General features: G+C 38.2%; 1 protein-coding gene across 4 annotated transcripts; it reads left to right on the top strand.

Moving 5' to 3' along the window:
- The first annotated feature begins 56 nt into the window (after positions 1-56).
- On the top strand, positions 57-17,285 carry ZDBF2 (zinc finger DBF-type containing 2). Of its 4 annotated transcripts, none has more exons than XM_074594986.1 (7): positions 57-130; positions 3,035-3,129; positions 4,106-4,157; positions 4,665-4,716; positions 5,339-5,444; positions 6,314-6,441; positions 11,991-17,285. In XM_074594986.1, the coding sequence occupies exons 1-7, from the start codon at positions 76-78 to the stop codon at positions 14,833-14,835; spliced, it is 3,333 nt and encodes a 1,110-aa protein (XP_074451087.1). In that variant the 5' UTR covers positions 57-75; the 3' UTR covers positions 14,836-17,285. The 4 variants fall into 4 exon arrangements, with proteins under 4 accessions (XP_074451087.1, XP_074451088.1, XP_074451086.1 ...); XM_074594987.1 differs by lacking the exon at positions 57-130 and adding an exon at positions 2,100-2,215 and having other exon boundaries at positions 11,991-16,625; XM_074594985.1 differs by lacking the exon at positions 57-130 and having other exon boundaries at positions 2,844-3,129; positions 11,991-16,625.
- The last annotated feature ends 601 nt before the right edge of the window (positions 17,286-17,886 follow it).

The following is a 17,886-nucleotide window of genomic DNA, read 5'->3' as shown; positions in this document are numbered from 1 at the left end:
GGCAGCCCCCTCCCCTCCCCCAGCACAACCCTCCGCTCCGCCCCGCCCCCGCCGACCCGGAGGAGGAAGCCGAGGATGGCATCCCTTGACCCCGGCCTGGCACGGAAGAGCTCACGGGGGAATGATGGAGGTGAGACAGCGCCGCGGAGGGAGCCGGGCGGCGGGAGCGGCGGGGATGCGCGGAGCCCTGCCGAGCCGTGCCGGAGGAAGGGGCCGGCTGGGAGCGGGAGGGGCCGTTAGGGGCGGGGTCCGCGCGGCGCTCTGCCAACCCCCTGCGCGCGCGGGCGTTAACGCGCGTGGGTGCTCCCCTCAGCCCCCCTGCGCGGCCGGTAGCCCCTGCGGCGGGGGCGGGCGCTCGGTCGTGCGCGGCGGGGCCCCCTCAAAACACAGCGAGCTTCTGCCTCCCTCGGCTACTGGCGGGACCTGGGAGCCGCCTGCGGCTCCTCCCCCGGCGGTGGTGGCGGCTGGGCGGTGAGACGGGGCGAGGCGGCGACCGCGAACACGCAGCAGGGACGGGACCCGGCGCGGAGCCCGAGCTGGTGCTGTGCGGCCGTGGGGCAAAAGCAGTTCCTGAAATAAGTTACCGCCTCCCTATTTGTGCTAACGCTGTTGGAAGAGAGATAACTTTGTTAAAGCGAGGGTTTTCCCGCTGTCTACCCAGCGCAGACCTTCTTAGGTGAAGGGACAGTAGAAGTTTTCGTGAGGTGTTTTTTGAGGAGCAGTTTTGATTGGCCTTTTTGCCCCTTTTTATTTGTGTTTTACCGGTTGCAGTGCAAGAGTGATGCTCTCTGGAGAGTTTCTTTGATGCCTGTGAAGGTTTTATATACTATCAGAATGCGCTCCAGATTTTTTTAATGTGTATAGTTCATGCCTTTGGCTGCCTCCTTATAGATTTGTCTTGTTAAGTGGGATTGTCTGAGGCTTTTCATCCTCTGGCTGCGGTACACAGAGTAATTTGATAAAACCAAAAAGAAACATTGGTGTTAGAGACAGCTAAAGTAGCCTGGTTAGAAATTTACCAAATCAAACAGTTCTGTAGGTAGCCAGTTGTTTTTATATTTGTTACAATTTACAGGATTTTTCAGTGGTAAAATATTTACACTAAAGCTTGTGCAGATATAATTTACAATTTACTTTTTTAATCCAATAGTTTAAGATACTTACAGTTGGAAGTATCTTAACGAAGTTAGAATTTTGCAGGCTTTGCATCGACGTCTGAAAAGTCTTTTGTGGATTTATAGCTGTACTTTCTGTTTTGATAAAGTAAGGATTACAGTTAGGCTGTCCAGATTTTGGCAACATAGATAAGGCATCTACATAACAGGTTTCCTTTACATTACTAGCCTGTGGTTTGAGCTTGACTTCATATGGTAAGAAGCTGTATATAATTTGAGTTCAGATTTTTTCTTTGTCCTGTGCGCTAATGTTCTCATAAAACACTGGGACAAAGAGAATAGGTTTTCCTCTCTTGTCAGCTTTGTGCATAAGTATCTCTGAAAGGTCTTCCTCTGATGTTTTTCTGTCGGTTACTAAGCGATAGCCAGGCTTTTACAAATTTTACCTAACCTGACCCCCCTGCAGTGAGAAAATCTTGTCCATTGAATCTCCTCAAACTGTAGAAAGTTGTCAAGGAGATGCAGACTGGTGTAATTAATTGTAGTTATTTTCATAGTCCTGTGCTGCCACACTCCTAGCTCAGTTTAAATGTGTGTAAATCTGTGTCTAGGGGTGTAACTTACAGAACTGTACTTGCAGATGAGTGAACTCTCAGTAGAGCAACACCATTATTCCTTCAAATAAGGAAGTAATGAACTGTAGTGATGTCTCTGAGATGAAACTAGATATTTATATATTGAGATGCTGTAAATCTGGTTTTGGGGCAGTGGATGGGAATGAATGGTTGTGGTGTCCCCTGCTGACTGTCTGACCGTACTGTCAATGGGGTAGGCTCCTCTGTGGTTGCTACACTCTTACTATGCTCCACGTTTGTAGCTTTATCTTATGTTATCAATTCTGGTGTTTTGGTTGGGTGGTTTGTTGTTTTTTTGGTTTTGTTTTGGTTTGGTTTGGTTTTAGTTGAGATAATAAGATATTCTTTCTGACCATGACTGCTGTAAAAGCCCTGCTGTTTTATAATGAGCAGTGCTTAGTCAGGGAAAGAGCAAAACAAGTTTAAAGAAATAAACAACAAACCACACATCTGTCAAGCCTGATGGTATGTAGTCTTATATAGGAGCATCTTTTCTACATATATGAGAACAGGAAAGGAAAAGGGAAGGAATGAGTCTTGAAAAAAACTGTTCATAAAGGCTAAAAAGTAGAAGTGGTTGATTTGAAACTTTCAGGTTTGTGATCCCACAATTACATAAATGGTAAGTCATGAGCAGATCTAAGAATTGCGAAGTCCTGAGTTTTGAGACAGGATTTTGTACTCCCACTGTGATGCTGTTGACAGTGATTGTGCAAATTATTGTGGCCTTTCTGCTTTCCTCTCTGCAATGCTAATGATAATACTTAATTGAGTATATAATGATTAATTTATAAAATGCTTTGAACATCCAACCTACTGTGAAATTTCCAGTTAATGTATTCTTGCAATATGCAACTAGTTTATGTAACATAAGCAAAATAAAACATTGTTTTTCTGAGCAGGTTGATGAATGATGCTCAAAATAGATTAATTTCAATTTGGTTAATATTGAGGAATTTGTTTTCTGTTATTGTAGTATTATACTTAATTTCATGAGTGCTAGCATCCAAAATGACAACAATATTTAATACATAGGGACTATGAGGAAGAAAGAAGGAACAAAGTTATTCCAGAAGGAATGGTTAACATTTATGTAGGAAAGACTGTCAAAACAACTTCCATAACAAAAAAGAAGGATGTACTGCAGACTTCAAAAAGAGATTTATTCATTATATTGACTGACAGGTTTGCAAAGTGGTACAGAAAAATTTATGTGCCTTAGGGCATGGAAAACATGCATTATTAACTCTGTTTTAAAAGGCTCTTTAACTTCATTGTTGCCAGATGGGATGAGAAAAGTGTCCTGCACTGCAAACGGCCTACTGTTCGACATAATCTGGAGACAGCTTTGGTGGATGAAGAAGGTTGATGACTCTAAGGTTTGTACCAGAAAGCTGATTTTATGCTTGCATTCTATAATGTAAAAGGACTGCGTGAAACTTGGAAGTCCTTTGTGTTTGGGCACCCTAAAGCACGTAACTGCATACAATTAGCATACATCTTTCATCTTTATTGTAAAGGCAACTTAGGAAATTCAGTAATTAAATTAATTTGACAAGGTTATTGCTTAATAACCTAACAGAGTCTAAGCTGTATTCATAAGTATAATATTTTACTTCATTAATTTGATCAGAAATTATCTCATTCTATCAAAGCTACCATGCATTGCTAAATATAATATTAGGGTGTTGTGGTTTAACCCCAGTTGGCAACTAGATGCATGCAGCCGCTTGCTCGCCACCTCCCCAGCCCCCCGAAGGGTGTGGGGGAAGAGGGGAAAGGGAGGAAAAGAAACATCATGGGTTGAGATAAAGACAGTTTAATAGAAACAATAACAGAACAGTAAAAATAAAAATAACAATAATAATAATGACACAGGTCACTCTCACTGCCTGGTGGTTTGGCATCATCCTGAGCTGTGATCGTGGATTCCCACCCCCCAGCCGACCACCATTTATATACTGAGCATGAAGTCTATGGTATTGAATATTTCATTGGCCATTCCACTGTTCTGTCTGTACTTCTATGTGTAGATGAAAAAAGTCCTTGAATAGTGTAAATATCAAGTAGCAACAACTAAAACCAATGGGTATTATTGACATTCCTTTCACAGCAATCACTAGAAAGAAAATTAACTCTTTCCCAGCTGAAACTGGGACTTAGGGTAACCTAGTAAAGCAGAAATTTATTTTTGCAATGCAACTTCATTTAAGTCAAGTCTTGGTCTATAGCTGAAAGAATATAGTGCTTCTGAACAGCTTGGAGCTTTCACTGAAGGATCAACTTGAGGATGGGCTTTACTATGTCTTTTTTGTGTTATTGTTTATTCTTAGTTATGTTATCTTTTATTTACAGATGTTTGACAGAATCAAACCATCTGATGAGGCTTCTGCTTCTTCAGCACAAGGTGAGAAGTTTAAAGTAGTGGGGTTTGTAGCAGTTATTCTTTTTTTAATGTAATAATTAACAGTAGAAGCATTAGTTCACCTTGTAGTTTCAATTGCATGCTTTGATTTCCTATATTTCATTATGGAACTTAGATGGAAGAAGTGACTTCTGAGTCATCTACAGAGTTTCCATGTAGATGTAACTTTCTTGTCCTGTAATAAGCTGTTTAAGATGTGGAACGTTTTATCTCAGTGATCATGGATGTAGCGGTATAAACGTAGATTGCCTAGTCTTGATCCCAGAAAAATCAGTAGAAAAATTCCCACTCCCCTCAACCATGAAAGAGCAAAGTTTATTTTATTAAGCTCTTAAAGGAACTTTGAGGACAAAAGGATCCTTCTCTACATGCTTTCTTGAACTTACTAAACTTTTTATCTTCCTTTAAAATGGTAAGAGAAGTAACTAATTGCAGGTAAAGCTCTATTCCATCTCTTTGATATTGTGTTTTGTTTTGTTTTTTCTATAGGAATTGAAAGACATGGTGTTGAAGGCTCTCTACAACAGGACAGCAATAGCAGGTAAGTTAGTGATGATCTAATTGGCATCTAGCTTACTGCTTACACAAAGTAAAACAGGAAGAATCTGTTTTTCAACCTTATGTGTTATCTTGTGTAATGGATGACAGTGATGCAACATACACCAAGTGTATGATGGAAGTCCTTTCTATCTTCTACCCACGTACTGTTAAAATCTGTGGGGATGCCATGTTATAGTGCCCAAAACTAATGTGTGGGTGTCAAGATTTCTTTGTCTTTGGTCGATTTTTTTATTTTTTTTTAATTTCAAAATACTAAAAACCGGAAGAATGAAAAGATGACTGCCTTGTTCTGGAAAGACAGTTCTCTTCAGGTTACAGCCAACTGAAATTAGCATTTGTGTTTGTTGTGCCTTCAACCTTTTATCCTTTGTTCTGTGTCTAAGAAAAATTTTCTTTAGTGAAAATTGCTTGGGATTACCTTAAAATTTGTAGTCCTATTTGCCATTACCATTCTGAAATAGAAACTTTTATCTTGCAAGTTTGTTTCAGCTCTATAGTAAGATGGATGTTTAGAATTTCTGTGTTAAGAACGTCAATTAAACAACCCAACATTTCTCATTTTCTTACTGATACGGCTTGGTAATATTACCCGCTTCTTTCAGTTTACACACAAGAGGGCAAGAAGATCCTCGGCCTGGAGTATCCACTGTGCAAAATAGACAAGGATACTGCAACTGTTGCCATGTACACTACAGTAATCTGGAACAGGTGAGAAGGCTTCTGCATAATTCAGCAACAGGTAGCAAGGAGTACCCAAAGGTTTTATCAGCTTATAAAATATCACTCTGTACACTGAAGAACCAATACTGAATGAAAAATAATCAATTTGTGAAATGCACAATGTATGCACTGAGAAGAAGATACCTTTCTTATCTGTTACCTGTTAAAAAGATGCTAGTGGTGTGGCATGGCTACTGCAGTCTGCTTTTCTGAAGTGGTACGCTGCTGTGCATTGCATTCATTTGGTTTATTTCTGTGGCTTCAATCTTGAGATCTGTGTATATTGTGAAGTATCAGGGTTAATTGGATATCAAGGCTGAGGATGTTTGATCAACTATTATCTTTTGTGTTCTTTAGCTCTGTTAGTCTCCTGTGTTTTAGACTTCTTTAATTAGAAAGTAGAAGTCTATTTAGTCTTTTATGCTTGTGAAAATCCCCCTTAATTCAAGTGAATTGCAGGATATTTTTTCATATGAAGTTATAAAATATTTTAGTAGTCATTCATAGATACATTTAGAGTATTTGTAGTAGTTACAAGATATTCGTGAGCAGCTGTGAGATTTGTGAGAGAATTTGTACTAGTTAGAAGAGATTTGTGAGCATCTGTCAGAGCTGCTAATTTAAGTTCCAACTCGGAAGGGTATTTCAATACATTTTAGTATTATTTGAGACTCTGTAAGCATGCTTAAAAATTGCATTGAATCAAGGCCTTGAAGTAGAAAAGGCTGAAGATTTTTCTTTTTATTTAAACATTTTCATAGCATCAGTGTAATGTTTAACCTGGGAAGTCATTTTTAGGAACAGGCCAGTGTGTTAATAGTATTATTACGCTAGTCATCTGTTTTATCTTTCACCAGCACATTTTCAGCTCCCAGCACAGGCATTTTACCACTTACTGTAGGAATCGTATGGGTACCAGTAGCTTGATGGAGCGTTTCCTGCAAGATGTTTTACAGCATCATCCCCACAGATACCATGACAACAGGTATAATACAGCTGTCTTTTTCTTTTTTCTTTTTTTTTTTTAGATATGTGTTGGTAGAATGCATGTGTTAAAAGTTCTTATTTCTGTTCCACTGAGCAGTAAATTTTCTCCATTTGAGGTGAAATCTACTCTTTGAAGACAATTTAGAAAGCAGTGCATTTATATAAACGTTGTCCGAGTATATTGCTTTTCTGTTGTCTCTGCACTTTTAAACTTTGTTTCACTACTTTAGGATTTGATACAACCCTATTGATAGCAATTAAATGTGAAGACCTGAAAAAAGAAGGAATATATGAGTCAGTGGGTATAATGGCAGACCATACACTCTGACGTGCATTTACAAGTTCTTATAATTTGGGCTTTATTTATAAATACTTATATATATAATTATAATTCTTAAAATTCTGGGCTTTATATATATGTATATTTAGCAGTATATTTTGTGGTATGTTTTGAAAGCGTTCATAATTTTGTTTTGTTGTTTTTGGATAAAGTCATGTGAATGTTTATACATTAATTTTTCATTATCCTTGTAGTTCACACATTCAGTTAATATTTAGATGAATTGGCCAATTCATTAATGCTCAGATTTTGAAAAGTGTTCTCTTTAATTATCGTGTGCATGCTTACTAGTGATAAGAGGGTCAGTGTGTAAGTTTTTCTCTGTAGATGAAGGGAAATCTATTCATAGAACTATAGAATGGTTAAAATTAAATCTCAGTTAAATCTTATTCCTTGTTTGTTATGTTCTGCAAGGCAGACAAAAATCCCACTCCAAAACCAGTACAGTGTATCTTGATATACAACCCTGCTATAGATCTGACAACAAGTAGAAGAGTATTTTGTCTGAAGGCAGTCATATTAATATGAGGATGTGACAGAACAAGCTAATAGGCATGTCTATGACAAATTAGCCAAGGGCACGTACACATCACTACAAAGAAATGAATTAATCCTTCCATTTTAAATAATTTTAATTCTTCTAGATTAAGAACATCCTCAATTTTTTGCCATAAAGAAAATACAGGACTCACTTTAAGGCAACACCCAAATGAAAAAAGCCCTCTCTTGAGGTGTCACTAATACAAGGTTATTTCTTTGTTGAATGAAACCAACTAATGAGGAAAATCAAGCTACCTATGTTCCTCTAAATTGTTGGAAGAAGGAATGGAATGAGAAAAATAATGTACAAAAATCTGGAGAGAGGTGGAGGAGGATAATCCCAAATCTAGGCAGAGTTTGTAGAAAGAAAAGCAAGATGGAAAAGAAAGTGTGACTAGGTTTATATTGCAATCCTTTTCTGAAAAATTACTGAAAATAAAATGTCGCTGTGTGAGCTGACACAGGCGGGATGCAGGAACAACCACAAAATCATGGATGAAATGCAAAGAGTATATTTTAGTTACCTTGCAAATCGGGGGATCTCCGAAGTGGCACACAAGTGGGAATGCAGGCCCCATGTAGCTTGGTCCTTGCTAGAGAGTTACTGAACCTGCTGTTTTTGCCTGGATTTCAGGGATTCGCGCAGGCGTAGTTTACCACTGTGCTTTGATCTTTCCCACAGCAGGGCAGGAATCTCAAGCATGTTTGATAGGGTGCCTCTGAGTCTATTACAGTCCTATGCTATCTAAACACAGATGTTCTACTTGTCAAGCACACAAGATTAAACAACAATTAGTATGATATATGTGTTTTTTGACACCAGCTGCAAGTCACTTGAGCGTGTTTGCAATCTTCCTTGCCAATCTTGTGTTATTTTCCCCGCATTCCACCCCCTCACTCAAGGGACCACTTCTGCTGGGGCTGGCAAAGCTGGAGGTGTCCATTTGGGCTTGTGGGGTGTAGGGCAGGGTAATTTACAGAGGTATGTAATAAATACATATAGAAAAAGGAATAAACATACTTTTTGAATCGGGTGTCCCATTCATCCTGTCAGGGAATTAAACCACTCAGCCAGCCAGGCACCATCAGTAGATTGTTTCATTCGATGCATTAAGTCCTAGAGATGTTGAGTGTCATCCTCTACTCTGGCTGATTCATCAGTTATGTTGAAGCAACATGTGCTTTTGAAATGGAAGCAGCGTTTATGGTGTTGAAGGAGGAAATAGTCCACTGTGAATCAATTTGGTAGTGTTCATTGGTGCACAGCTGTTACCTACTCAGAAAAAACAGCAATGAGAAACTATCGAAATATACTTAGCATAGTAAAATTCTGTAATTCAGCTACTGGGCTTGGCATGCCAATGGAACACATCGTCAAAAGTTCTGCAGCTGTTAATCTTCCCTTAATATAAAAGGCAGATGAGTTAGTTACAGTAGAGGCTAACCAAATCTAAGTATTTACATGTTCATCTTGTGGAACAGTACCCAAGGCATGTGCTTGTAGTACAAGACTACAAAGCATGACAAGCCAGCCTGTGATAGGGCAGGAAAACAGGAGTATCATCTCCTTCCAGTAATACATATGCCATTGCTCAGGCTCCTTCAGCTAATACTACTTTGAGTTTGATAATCTGTTACGGGGTAATTGCTCAGACAGATTGGAGAACTACGTCTTGTGCTTTTTCAGATTGAACTTCAATTCGATGTTGGGTTTGTGACTCCAGTAACACCATTCTAATGCTATCTCCTCTAGATAAGGCACAGGTATTCATCAAAGATAGCTGAAATACAAGAACTTGAGAATCTGGTATCAACAGAGGATGACAAATAAGAGGAGTAGTTGGGATACATAACCATACGGTATTCTCAGGGGTTGTTATATGAATCTTCGCATTTAGACTAATAGGTTGTGGTCCCACCATGCAATCCGTCGGTGTGAACAATTCCATTTCGCCTGTAGTTAGTATTTTGTGAGAGATACCATCTGGAAGAATTTCAGTCCTCACCACGTTTTGTACTGTAGGTGTTATAACATGGTCATAGAGTGTTTGATTATGAATATTCTGTCTGCTTAACAAAACAACTGCTTTAGTAAGATGTGAACTCCAATGTTGTAAAATTTTAGTACTGGTTAGTTTTTTCAGTTGTTCCTTCAGCATCTCATTCATTCTTTCAATCAAGCCATTAACTTGGGGATAGTAGGCAATGTGGAATATCTAATCTATCCCTAGCCCTTGAGCCCAGTCTTGGAAATTATGGTGTTCTTTGGTCACTTTGTATTTGGTCAGGAGGTCCGTATTGATGAATGAGTTGTTCTAGTGCTTCAGTTGTGTTATGTTGATTAGCATATTTGGTGGATTTAGCAAAAAACAGTCTTGGCACTGTATCCACAGCAGTGAATACTTATTGGCACCCCCTTGACAGGGACAGGGGCCCCATATGATCGACCTGCCAGCTATTCAGAGCCCATTGACTGTATTTGCCTGTGGCCTATATAATGCCCTTAAATGTAGGTGCATACAAGTAGTACAATTATTTGCATGTTTATAAACATGTAATGGCAAAGGGGTTTGATTGTGAGCAATCATCTCTCGTGCATGTGCAGTATAAGCTGATTGATGTCCACAAGCTATATATGCATTTATAGCTTGAGCATGTACTTCAGCAAAGTCATCTTACCTATTTCCCTGTTACTTTGTGACTCAAGTGAATTATTTTTGATGAGCTCAGACATGCCTTACTTTCAAGGGATACCTTTGTATATGTTGCCAAAGTTGTTGCTATATATCTGCCCCCCATATAGGGTATCTTATGCCAACCTTCTTGCACCCAGCGGGGTAACCACATCGTGAGACTTTTGAATACAACCCAATTGTCAGTTCCCTTCAGGGTAGCAAAAGGTGCTGCAATCAGTTCAGCCCACAGACTAGATGCCTGTACACGTGTTTGCCATAATATAATTCCTGGTAGTGGAGCATATGCAATTGTTCTCCATTGTCTTTGTCCAGCTTCCCATACATGTTGCACTTCCCTCGGTAAACCAGGCGTCTTTTTGTGCTCTTTTATTAACTCGTCATAAGGGGGAGCCTCATCCACAGGAGATGTAGGGATATCTCCAAGGGGGAGACTTTCCCCTAGTGTGGGCATATGATTAAATGATACAGTTCCTAGAAGAGTGGCATGTGGAGTGATTACGTGTGGTTTTCCTGGTAGAAATCGTTGCCGTAAATAACGTTTCCTTTTGCATTGTGTGGCTGCCTGAGCTACCCCTGCATGGACCCTAATGGAATCATCAGTAATCTGCTCATGAATGTGTATGGGTATGTGTACAGTCACTCTGTCTTGGCCTGTGATTCTTTCAATTTCTTGTAGTGCCCAAATTACAGCTAAAATTTGTTTTTCCATTGGGGTAAAATGTAGTGGAGCCTTGTAACGCCTTGGGTCAAAACCCTACAGGTTCTTTCTGGTTTTTTGGCCCAGTCATCTGCCACAATCCCCACGAGACTATACTGTCTGGAATTATTACTTATAATTCAAAAGGATGTCCTTACCTAGGAGTGTATAATTGTGCATGCTCAATCAAAGTGTTTTTGCAGACATCAAAGGCTTCTTGCTGTTGCATGGTCAACTGCTAAACAACTTTCTTCCTAGTTAATTTCTGCAGAGGGCATATTAATACCACCAGATGTGGCATAAAAGTCTCCAATAAAATAAAATCTATTCACAATACTTCTGTTGGCAGATGAATGCACCGTAAGAGGTGCATGGCTGTCTGTCATGTATTAAAGTAAGCATCTGTTTGGGTCTTGCAAGGTCTGGTTGTAACTTTCAAATGAAACATCACATTCTCTCTTTAATTTTTTTTAAAAATTATTTTAATTGGATTTGCCCAGCTGTTACACATTGAAGCCTTGTGGTTTCTTGTGTTGCATATGAGAAATAGCCCATATCTGTCTGTTCTGTTAATTCTGCAAGACATAAATGCTTGTACTTAAGGCAGTCCTAAAGATGTAACTGCCAGTTGCAGAATATATAAAAATCTGCTGTTGGCACAGTGAGGCTGAACAATCATAACTTGACTTCTTATAGAAGTGAGTCAGAAGTTGTAGTATGTCTGTGAGAAACAGTAAGCCTGGAATTCCTTGGCGACATGTGCAGAGTCCCTATCAGACGGCCACGTTTTGTAGGGAAAGGGGCATTTATACTCAATGGTATTTTTATACTGTGCCATATTATAATGTTCCATTTCTCTACAAAAGCTCAGTATTAATGAGTGATAGTTTTACCAGTGAAATAACCTCTTTCTAAGCTCACAACTTCAAACAAAAGAAATATTTTTACTTTTTCTTGCTTTGCTGTATTTATAGAATGATCGTAATGTATATTTGGCCATTCTTAATGGATTGTTGCATGAAGAGGGTAACTAACTAATGCCCAAATTGTTATCTTTAGCTTTGTGGAACATTCCCGCCTCCCCCTCCACCATTTTTTACAATGGAATATCTCTGCTAAAGTAGCAGAGCTGGTAACGAGTTTGTTCATTAGGTGTGATGCACTCTAGGTAATTACTCTTTTTTTTTTTTTTAAAAAAAAAACAACTATTGTTTGAAAAATCTTAAGCATATTTACAGTATTTATATAAAGTGGTTTTTTGCCCTCCCCTTTAGACCAACCTATGACGACATGCCACTCCCTGTCACTCCAGAGGCTGCTAGGATTGCTTGTCTGTCCCCGGAAGAGACAGAGAAAAAGAGAAACCAAGACAAACAGGAGATTTCCGGCAAAGACCAGGAGTCCATTGGTGAAATATGCTCTTCCGTTCCATGCCTGTCTCGTGAGAGCACAAAGAAAAGTTCTGTAACACAAGCATTTATTCAGAAACTAGAAAGACGGCAGGAACATGTTACAAGAACATCCCAGCAGTCTATGGGCATTTGTAGCAATGAGAAATGGGATACCCTGAAAGATGCTCAAATTGCAAATCATAGCTATGAAGGCCAGTTTAAAACTGTGATGAGCCCTGTACCTCAGCGTTTTTCTGCCAGTCGTTTAATCCATAGTTCTTCTGTTAATCCTAAATCAGGAAAAAATGATATGAGTTTGGCAGCATCAAATCCGATTCTGCATAGTGGATGTGATAAAACAGAAATGGTATGCAATAGTGATGTATTAATGAATCCATGCTTGAATCCTGCTTCAACACTGGTTCACCCAAAACACCCTTCATTTTCTCATCAGAATCCTATGTACAGCCACAACAATTCTTTACATATTACCTCAGGTCAATCTCTCTCAAAACGAGATGGTTTACGAACTCAGGATGAAACTTTGGTGTCTGATTTCCATCTCAGGGATACTGTGGGTATCAGCAGCTCCCTAGGTCTTGGGACATCCCCACAACTAGCAAGATGCAAAAACATGAAGACGAGCAGAGGTGATGAAAGTTCAGTGGATGACACTATTGAAGATGTTATTTTGAAATACTGCCATGGAACTACATCTGAAGAAATTTATTTCAAAGAGGAGGATAATCCCTGTTTAACTCTTTCATCACTTCTGGACCATACTCATTTAGAGGGTTCTGAAATGAGTTTTGACTGTGATGCACCTATTCAGGCAGGAACAGACTTACCTAAGGCAGCTATAAAAGATATAGAATTCCTAAAAGAGGTCCAAATAAGTTTGCAAAATAAAGACTACGGAACACAGCTCTCTTCTGTTTTAAAAAGTGAGTCAGTAGAGCAAGTAGAAGCAGTAAAACAGGATGTTGTAGTTCATACTGAAGAACCAGTTCTTCCAGCTCTGCCTCATGTGCCTCCTTCTTTTGTGGGAAAGACATGGTCTCAAATAATGTATGAAGATGATATAAAAATTGAAGAACTTGTGCGTGATTTCAGGGAAGGTCGTTTTCGCTGCTACTTTGACAGTGAATCCTCAGCCAACTGTACAGGGAAGAGAATGAAGAAAAAAATCCAGAAGGATGAAAAAAAGAACAATATTGTTGAGGGCAATAGAACAGAAAGTGCATCAGTTAAAGCATTGCCAGAATTTAACGATGCTTTAAGTGGTGGCTCTGGTTTTGATAACCCATCTTTAGCCTCAGATACACTATGCAACCCACAAACTCTTAAAATGCCTAGGAAAAGGACATGGCGCCTGGCTTCAAGATGCCAGGTGGTTAAAGTCAGCCATGGCACCCAAACAAGTCTATTGAACTACCCTGTAGCAAAAAGAAAAATGTCTAGAAGGGAATCTGATCCAGCTGACCAGAAAGCAAGCATTGCGTGGCCAGAGAATGAAAAAACTCCAAACATGAAAACTAGACTATGTGCCCTTAAACTTCCTGAGTCTTATAGCAAGATTATGAGTCCTGTACAGCCCAAGACAGTGGTGTATGTTCTTTCCTGCCCAGAGATTAAACAGTGTAAAGGTAAACCTATAGATATTCCCAAAATGAGGAAAAATCGTAACTCCACAGACAGCAAGGACTCTGTAAGGTATAAATACAAACAGTGTTCTTTTAAGTATTATGACCCACTGACAAATAGAATTCTGAAAACGCCTCCAAAGAGTACAGTTGGAGAAAAGGCCAAAAAGCCCTCCCATGTTCGACAGCTTTTCAGAAGTCTCAGCTTTGATGCAAACATGAGGAAACTAGCTGATGCACAGAGAGAAAGCACGCTATCAAAGTCACTCAATTGGTCAGACTTCTGTAGTTCATCTTCAGCATCTTTCCTGCCAGATCCAGGTAAAGGGAATGATGCAGCCTCAAGTCAAAAGGCAGATGGATCTTCTGCTTCCACAGAAAGAACAGATTGTCTGGTATCTGGTCACTCAGAGAGCTCTTTTAAACACTTGATCATTTCACCTTTGAACTCTCACCAGTCTGCGGTAGAAGGAGATTGTAGATTAACTCCATTTAACAGTAGAGGTACCAAAACTCCTCTAACCTCCATCAGGAGTGAGCGGTTAGAGAGGGAGAATCCAAAGGCAATGTGGAAGAGGAAAGAAGGCACTAATAAAGAACCAGTTTTTTCTAGAAAGGCTGCAGGATCTATGTCTGTCAGATGTACAGTTGGGAGGAGAGGAAACAGAGTAACTGCAGGCAAGCAAACTTCCAGAACTAAAAAACAGCAAAAAGAGGGGGTGAGAAGGAAACTTCGTCCTCGTGCCCAGAAATCTTCAGTTTTCTCCACCCATAGGTGCCAGACAAGGAAAACTACAGTGGGAAAGCACCTTAAGAAAGAAAAGCCTGATGCTAAAAAATTAAAGGTGAGGAGGAAACCAAAAAGGACCTTTCTGAACTCAACAGTTGTCACAGGGATTCCTGAAAAGAGGCAGAAGGTGACATCGGAATCTTTTCCCAAGAAGCCAGAGGGAGCTTCTTCCAAAGTCAGTAACTGGGAAGTAAGTGGAGATCGGGGTCACCCTAGCACTGTGAACCGACCCTCTAGAAGAAATTCTGCTGTACCGTTACTTCGAAACTGTCTTGTTCTACCAGGTGAGAGCTAGCTACCAAAAGAACTTATGTTTTTATAGCCAGCACCTGGAAGAAGATTGAGGAAAAGGGAACAAAAGGAGGTCATAGACAAAGCAGTTGAAGTGCTAGAGCTGCAGAAAGTACAAAGCCAGGCTAATGTGAAACAAGTACATCTGTAAACTCAGCTCTTGTTCCTGGAATATGGGGACATAATGTATTGCACTGTTCTACTGTGTAAAGCTGCAGAAGTTGTGCATTTGAGTTAAAAAGCACTTAGAATCCTAGTTACCAGACTTCACCTGTACATTAGAAAAATGGGCTTGAATAGTATCATATTGTTTTTATGGTATTATCAGTGCGTAATAGTGCACTATAATAAGGTAAATTAGAAGCTGTATTAATTAATTGTGCCTATTCTTATTTTTCCACACAACTCTAAAGTGCAAAAAATGACTCGATTGTTGTGCTAGAAATTAAATGAAGATAATATTAATCTGGGCTGAATTCTGTGTATGTATTTTGTGTTTGTGTATATGCACACCTCCTTCAACACATAATATATACTTGCCTATGGAGTGGCATTAAAACTAATACAGTATGATACAATTCAGATCAATTCAGTGCTTTCTTGAAAAGAAATATAATTGTACATGTTTTTATATTGACTTTTTTCCTGAAACCATGTCCAAAGCAGTTATTTTGGATAAAAAGTCACTGTGGGCTCTGATTAAGCAATAATGGGCGATGCTGGTAAGGAAATATGTCTCTAGGGCACTGTTGAAACGGTGGTGACTAAAGTGAAATATCAAATTCCAAAACAAATATAGCCTTAGGGTTTGGGTTGGTTCTTTTTTGTTTGTTTGTTTGTTTTTTAAATAGCCTATTGATTACATTTATAGGGTCACATTCCTTAGTGGGGGGATGGAAAAGTTATAACACAAACAAATAGCAGTGAGTTGTTCTAGAATTTCAACCTTAAATTTGAGATTGTATGGTTTTTTTATTTTAATTGGGTGTACTGTTGGTTACATTTTTATGTACTGTAGTTGAAACTTTCTTTTTAAACTTTCAGTAAAATATTTAAATAAACCTAAAGCAGCATCCATCTAAATGTACTAGACTTCAAATATCTGTTGAAACGGATATTTAAATATCTGCTTAAAATATTTAGTTGAATTAAAATTATATTCCATAGTGATTCATGTTTGGCCACTGAATGCACTAACTACTATTATTTTATGGCAAAAAAGACCAGTGTTTTTTGGTTTGTTTTATTTTTTTCATTTGTGTTTTTTTATTTAGTAGTTATTATGATGACAGCTTATTTAATGTGTTTAGGAAATATAAACTCCAGTCTTGCAGACGTTTCTGTGCTTTAAAATCCAAGATTAATTGTTCATTTGTATTAATTTAAGCATATAGTTAAACATCATCACAATTGGGGCTCTGGATTGTAAATCTGCAGTTTGGTTTATTATATAACCTATCTTTAAAGGTCTTTGCAAATTCTGTTGTTGTACAATACATCTTCAGAACACAAGAATGACATAGAAAAGACCAGACCCTGTGCTCTCTGCCATTGAACGTAATATCTGTGCATTTTTCCGTGAAAAAACAAAATCATTCTTGATTTGTTTTCTGAAGTGTCAAGGGTCACTGGTTTGGATTGAGATAAAGGTGGACTTTGAAGTGTTTTATTTTAATATACAGTATCTGAAGGAAATATAAAAGCTGTCATCATAAACCACTTGTTCAAAAAATATTTTGGGGATTTTTTTTTAATGTATGTGCATATTTCCCAGAATAAATAAAAGATGTGCATGTACTTAAGCCAGCTGGAAACTAAGTTCCTTTGCAAGTCAAATATGGTCTGACAGATTTTTGATGTTATTTTTTTTAATTTATTTTATTTTTGAAGTAAAAGTTGATTTCTATGGATAAATTTTCCTATGGTTGTCAGTAGACACAGAATCTTATGACCGTATTGCAAGTCACTGGAAAAGGAAGGGTTATAATATGAGTTCTTATAGCCCTCTTAACTAATTGTGCCTGTATAATTTAATATTTTGTCTAATATAAAACTGATTTTTTTAAAGCAAAGTTTTAAAGGAATGGTTTTTATAGAAAGGCTAATTTTTAGATAAAGCAAAAGAAGATTTTTAAATAAAGTTTGTTTTAAAGCAAAGCTTTAAATTAACTCTATAGATAAGTCCCATTCTAACATATTTTTATGAAACAAGAATGTTTTCCTATCTAACTTCTTCCATCCTATTTTTCACAATATTGTACACATGAAGAGCATGATTTGTTTTGTGTGTGAATAAGATTTAATACACATTGTACTTTAACATCACTAGTGCATATTTGTTTACAGCCAAAAATACTGTTCTCCATACTCATTCATTGCAAGCTTGTGTTTCTCCAGCACACAATTTTTCCTTGAAACCTTGAGTAATAAAAATATCTTGACTGTAGAACAACTAATATTTTTAGCCTGTAATGTTTTGGGGTTTTTTTGTTTTTGGTTTGTTTTTTTTTTTGTAAATAATGGGCCCCCTTGTCAGGGTGAGTTTTTTAAAAGGAAAAATGTATTATATTTAAATAAAAATGTGAGTAGCTATATATTTTCCTTAAAAAAGAATTTTAAAAAAGAATTTTAAAAAAGAAAAAGTATGAAATGTAACAATTTTTTTAAAAATCAGACTTGGGGTACAAGTCTGGAAGCATTTCTGTGGTTGACAATGTCAAAATAAAATTTACTGTAAGCTGGGATGTTATTCTACACCTCACTTCTGACTATTTAGAAACCTCTTCTGTGCATGCTCAATGACTACTAGGCGAAAGGGGAGATTGTGGTAGGAGAAGTAAATGTAGAAACTGCTTTGTAAAAAGAATTGATGAAGATGCGTACAAAACAGAAAACTGCAGAAACGCTCAAAATACCATGTGCATGAAGGAGAAATGAGAAATTTTCTGGGGTCTTGAGGAATTAGTCAAACACTTTCCTATTAGATAAATAATACAAATTCTGCTGCTATTAGTGGACAGCATGTTGCTTCATTAGCAGCGTGGCTGAAACTTTA

This window comes from Larus michahellis, chromosome 7 (genome assembly GCF_964199755.1).
Source record: "Larus michahellis chromosome 7, bLarMic1.1, whole genome shotgun sequence".
Taxonomy (NCBI): Eukaryota; Metazoa; Chordata; class Aves; order Charadriiformes; family Laridae; genus Larus; species Larus michahellis.
The sequence above is the reverse complement of the archived record's forward strand: the minus strand, read 5'-3'. Positions and strand labels throughout refer to the sequence as shown.

Excerpts from the sequence above, each read along its gene's own strand:
- ZDBF2 (XM_074594985.1), top strand. The coding sequence starts at position 2,962 with ATGTGCCTTAGGGCATGGAAAACATGCATTATTAACTCTGTTTTAAAA. Across the intron at positions 3,130-4,105 it reads AGAAGGTTGATGACTCTAAG|ATGTTTGACAGAATCAAACC; the intron begins GTTTGTACCAGA and ends TTTTATTTACAG. Across the intron at positions 4,717-5,338 it reads CAACAGGACAGCAATAGCAG|TTTACACACAAGAGGGCAAG; the intron begins GTAAGTTAGTGA and ends CGCTTCTTTCAG.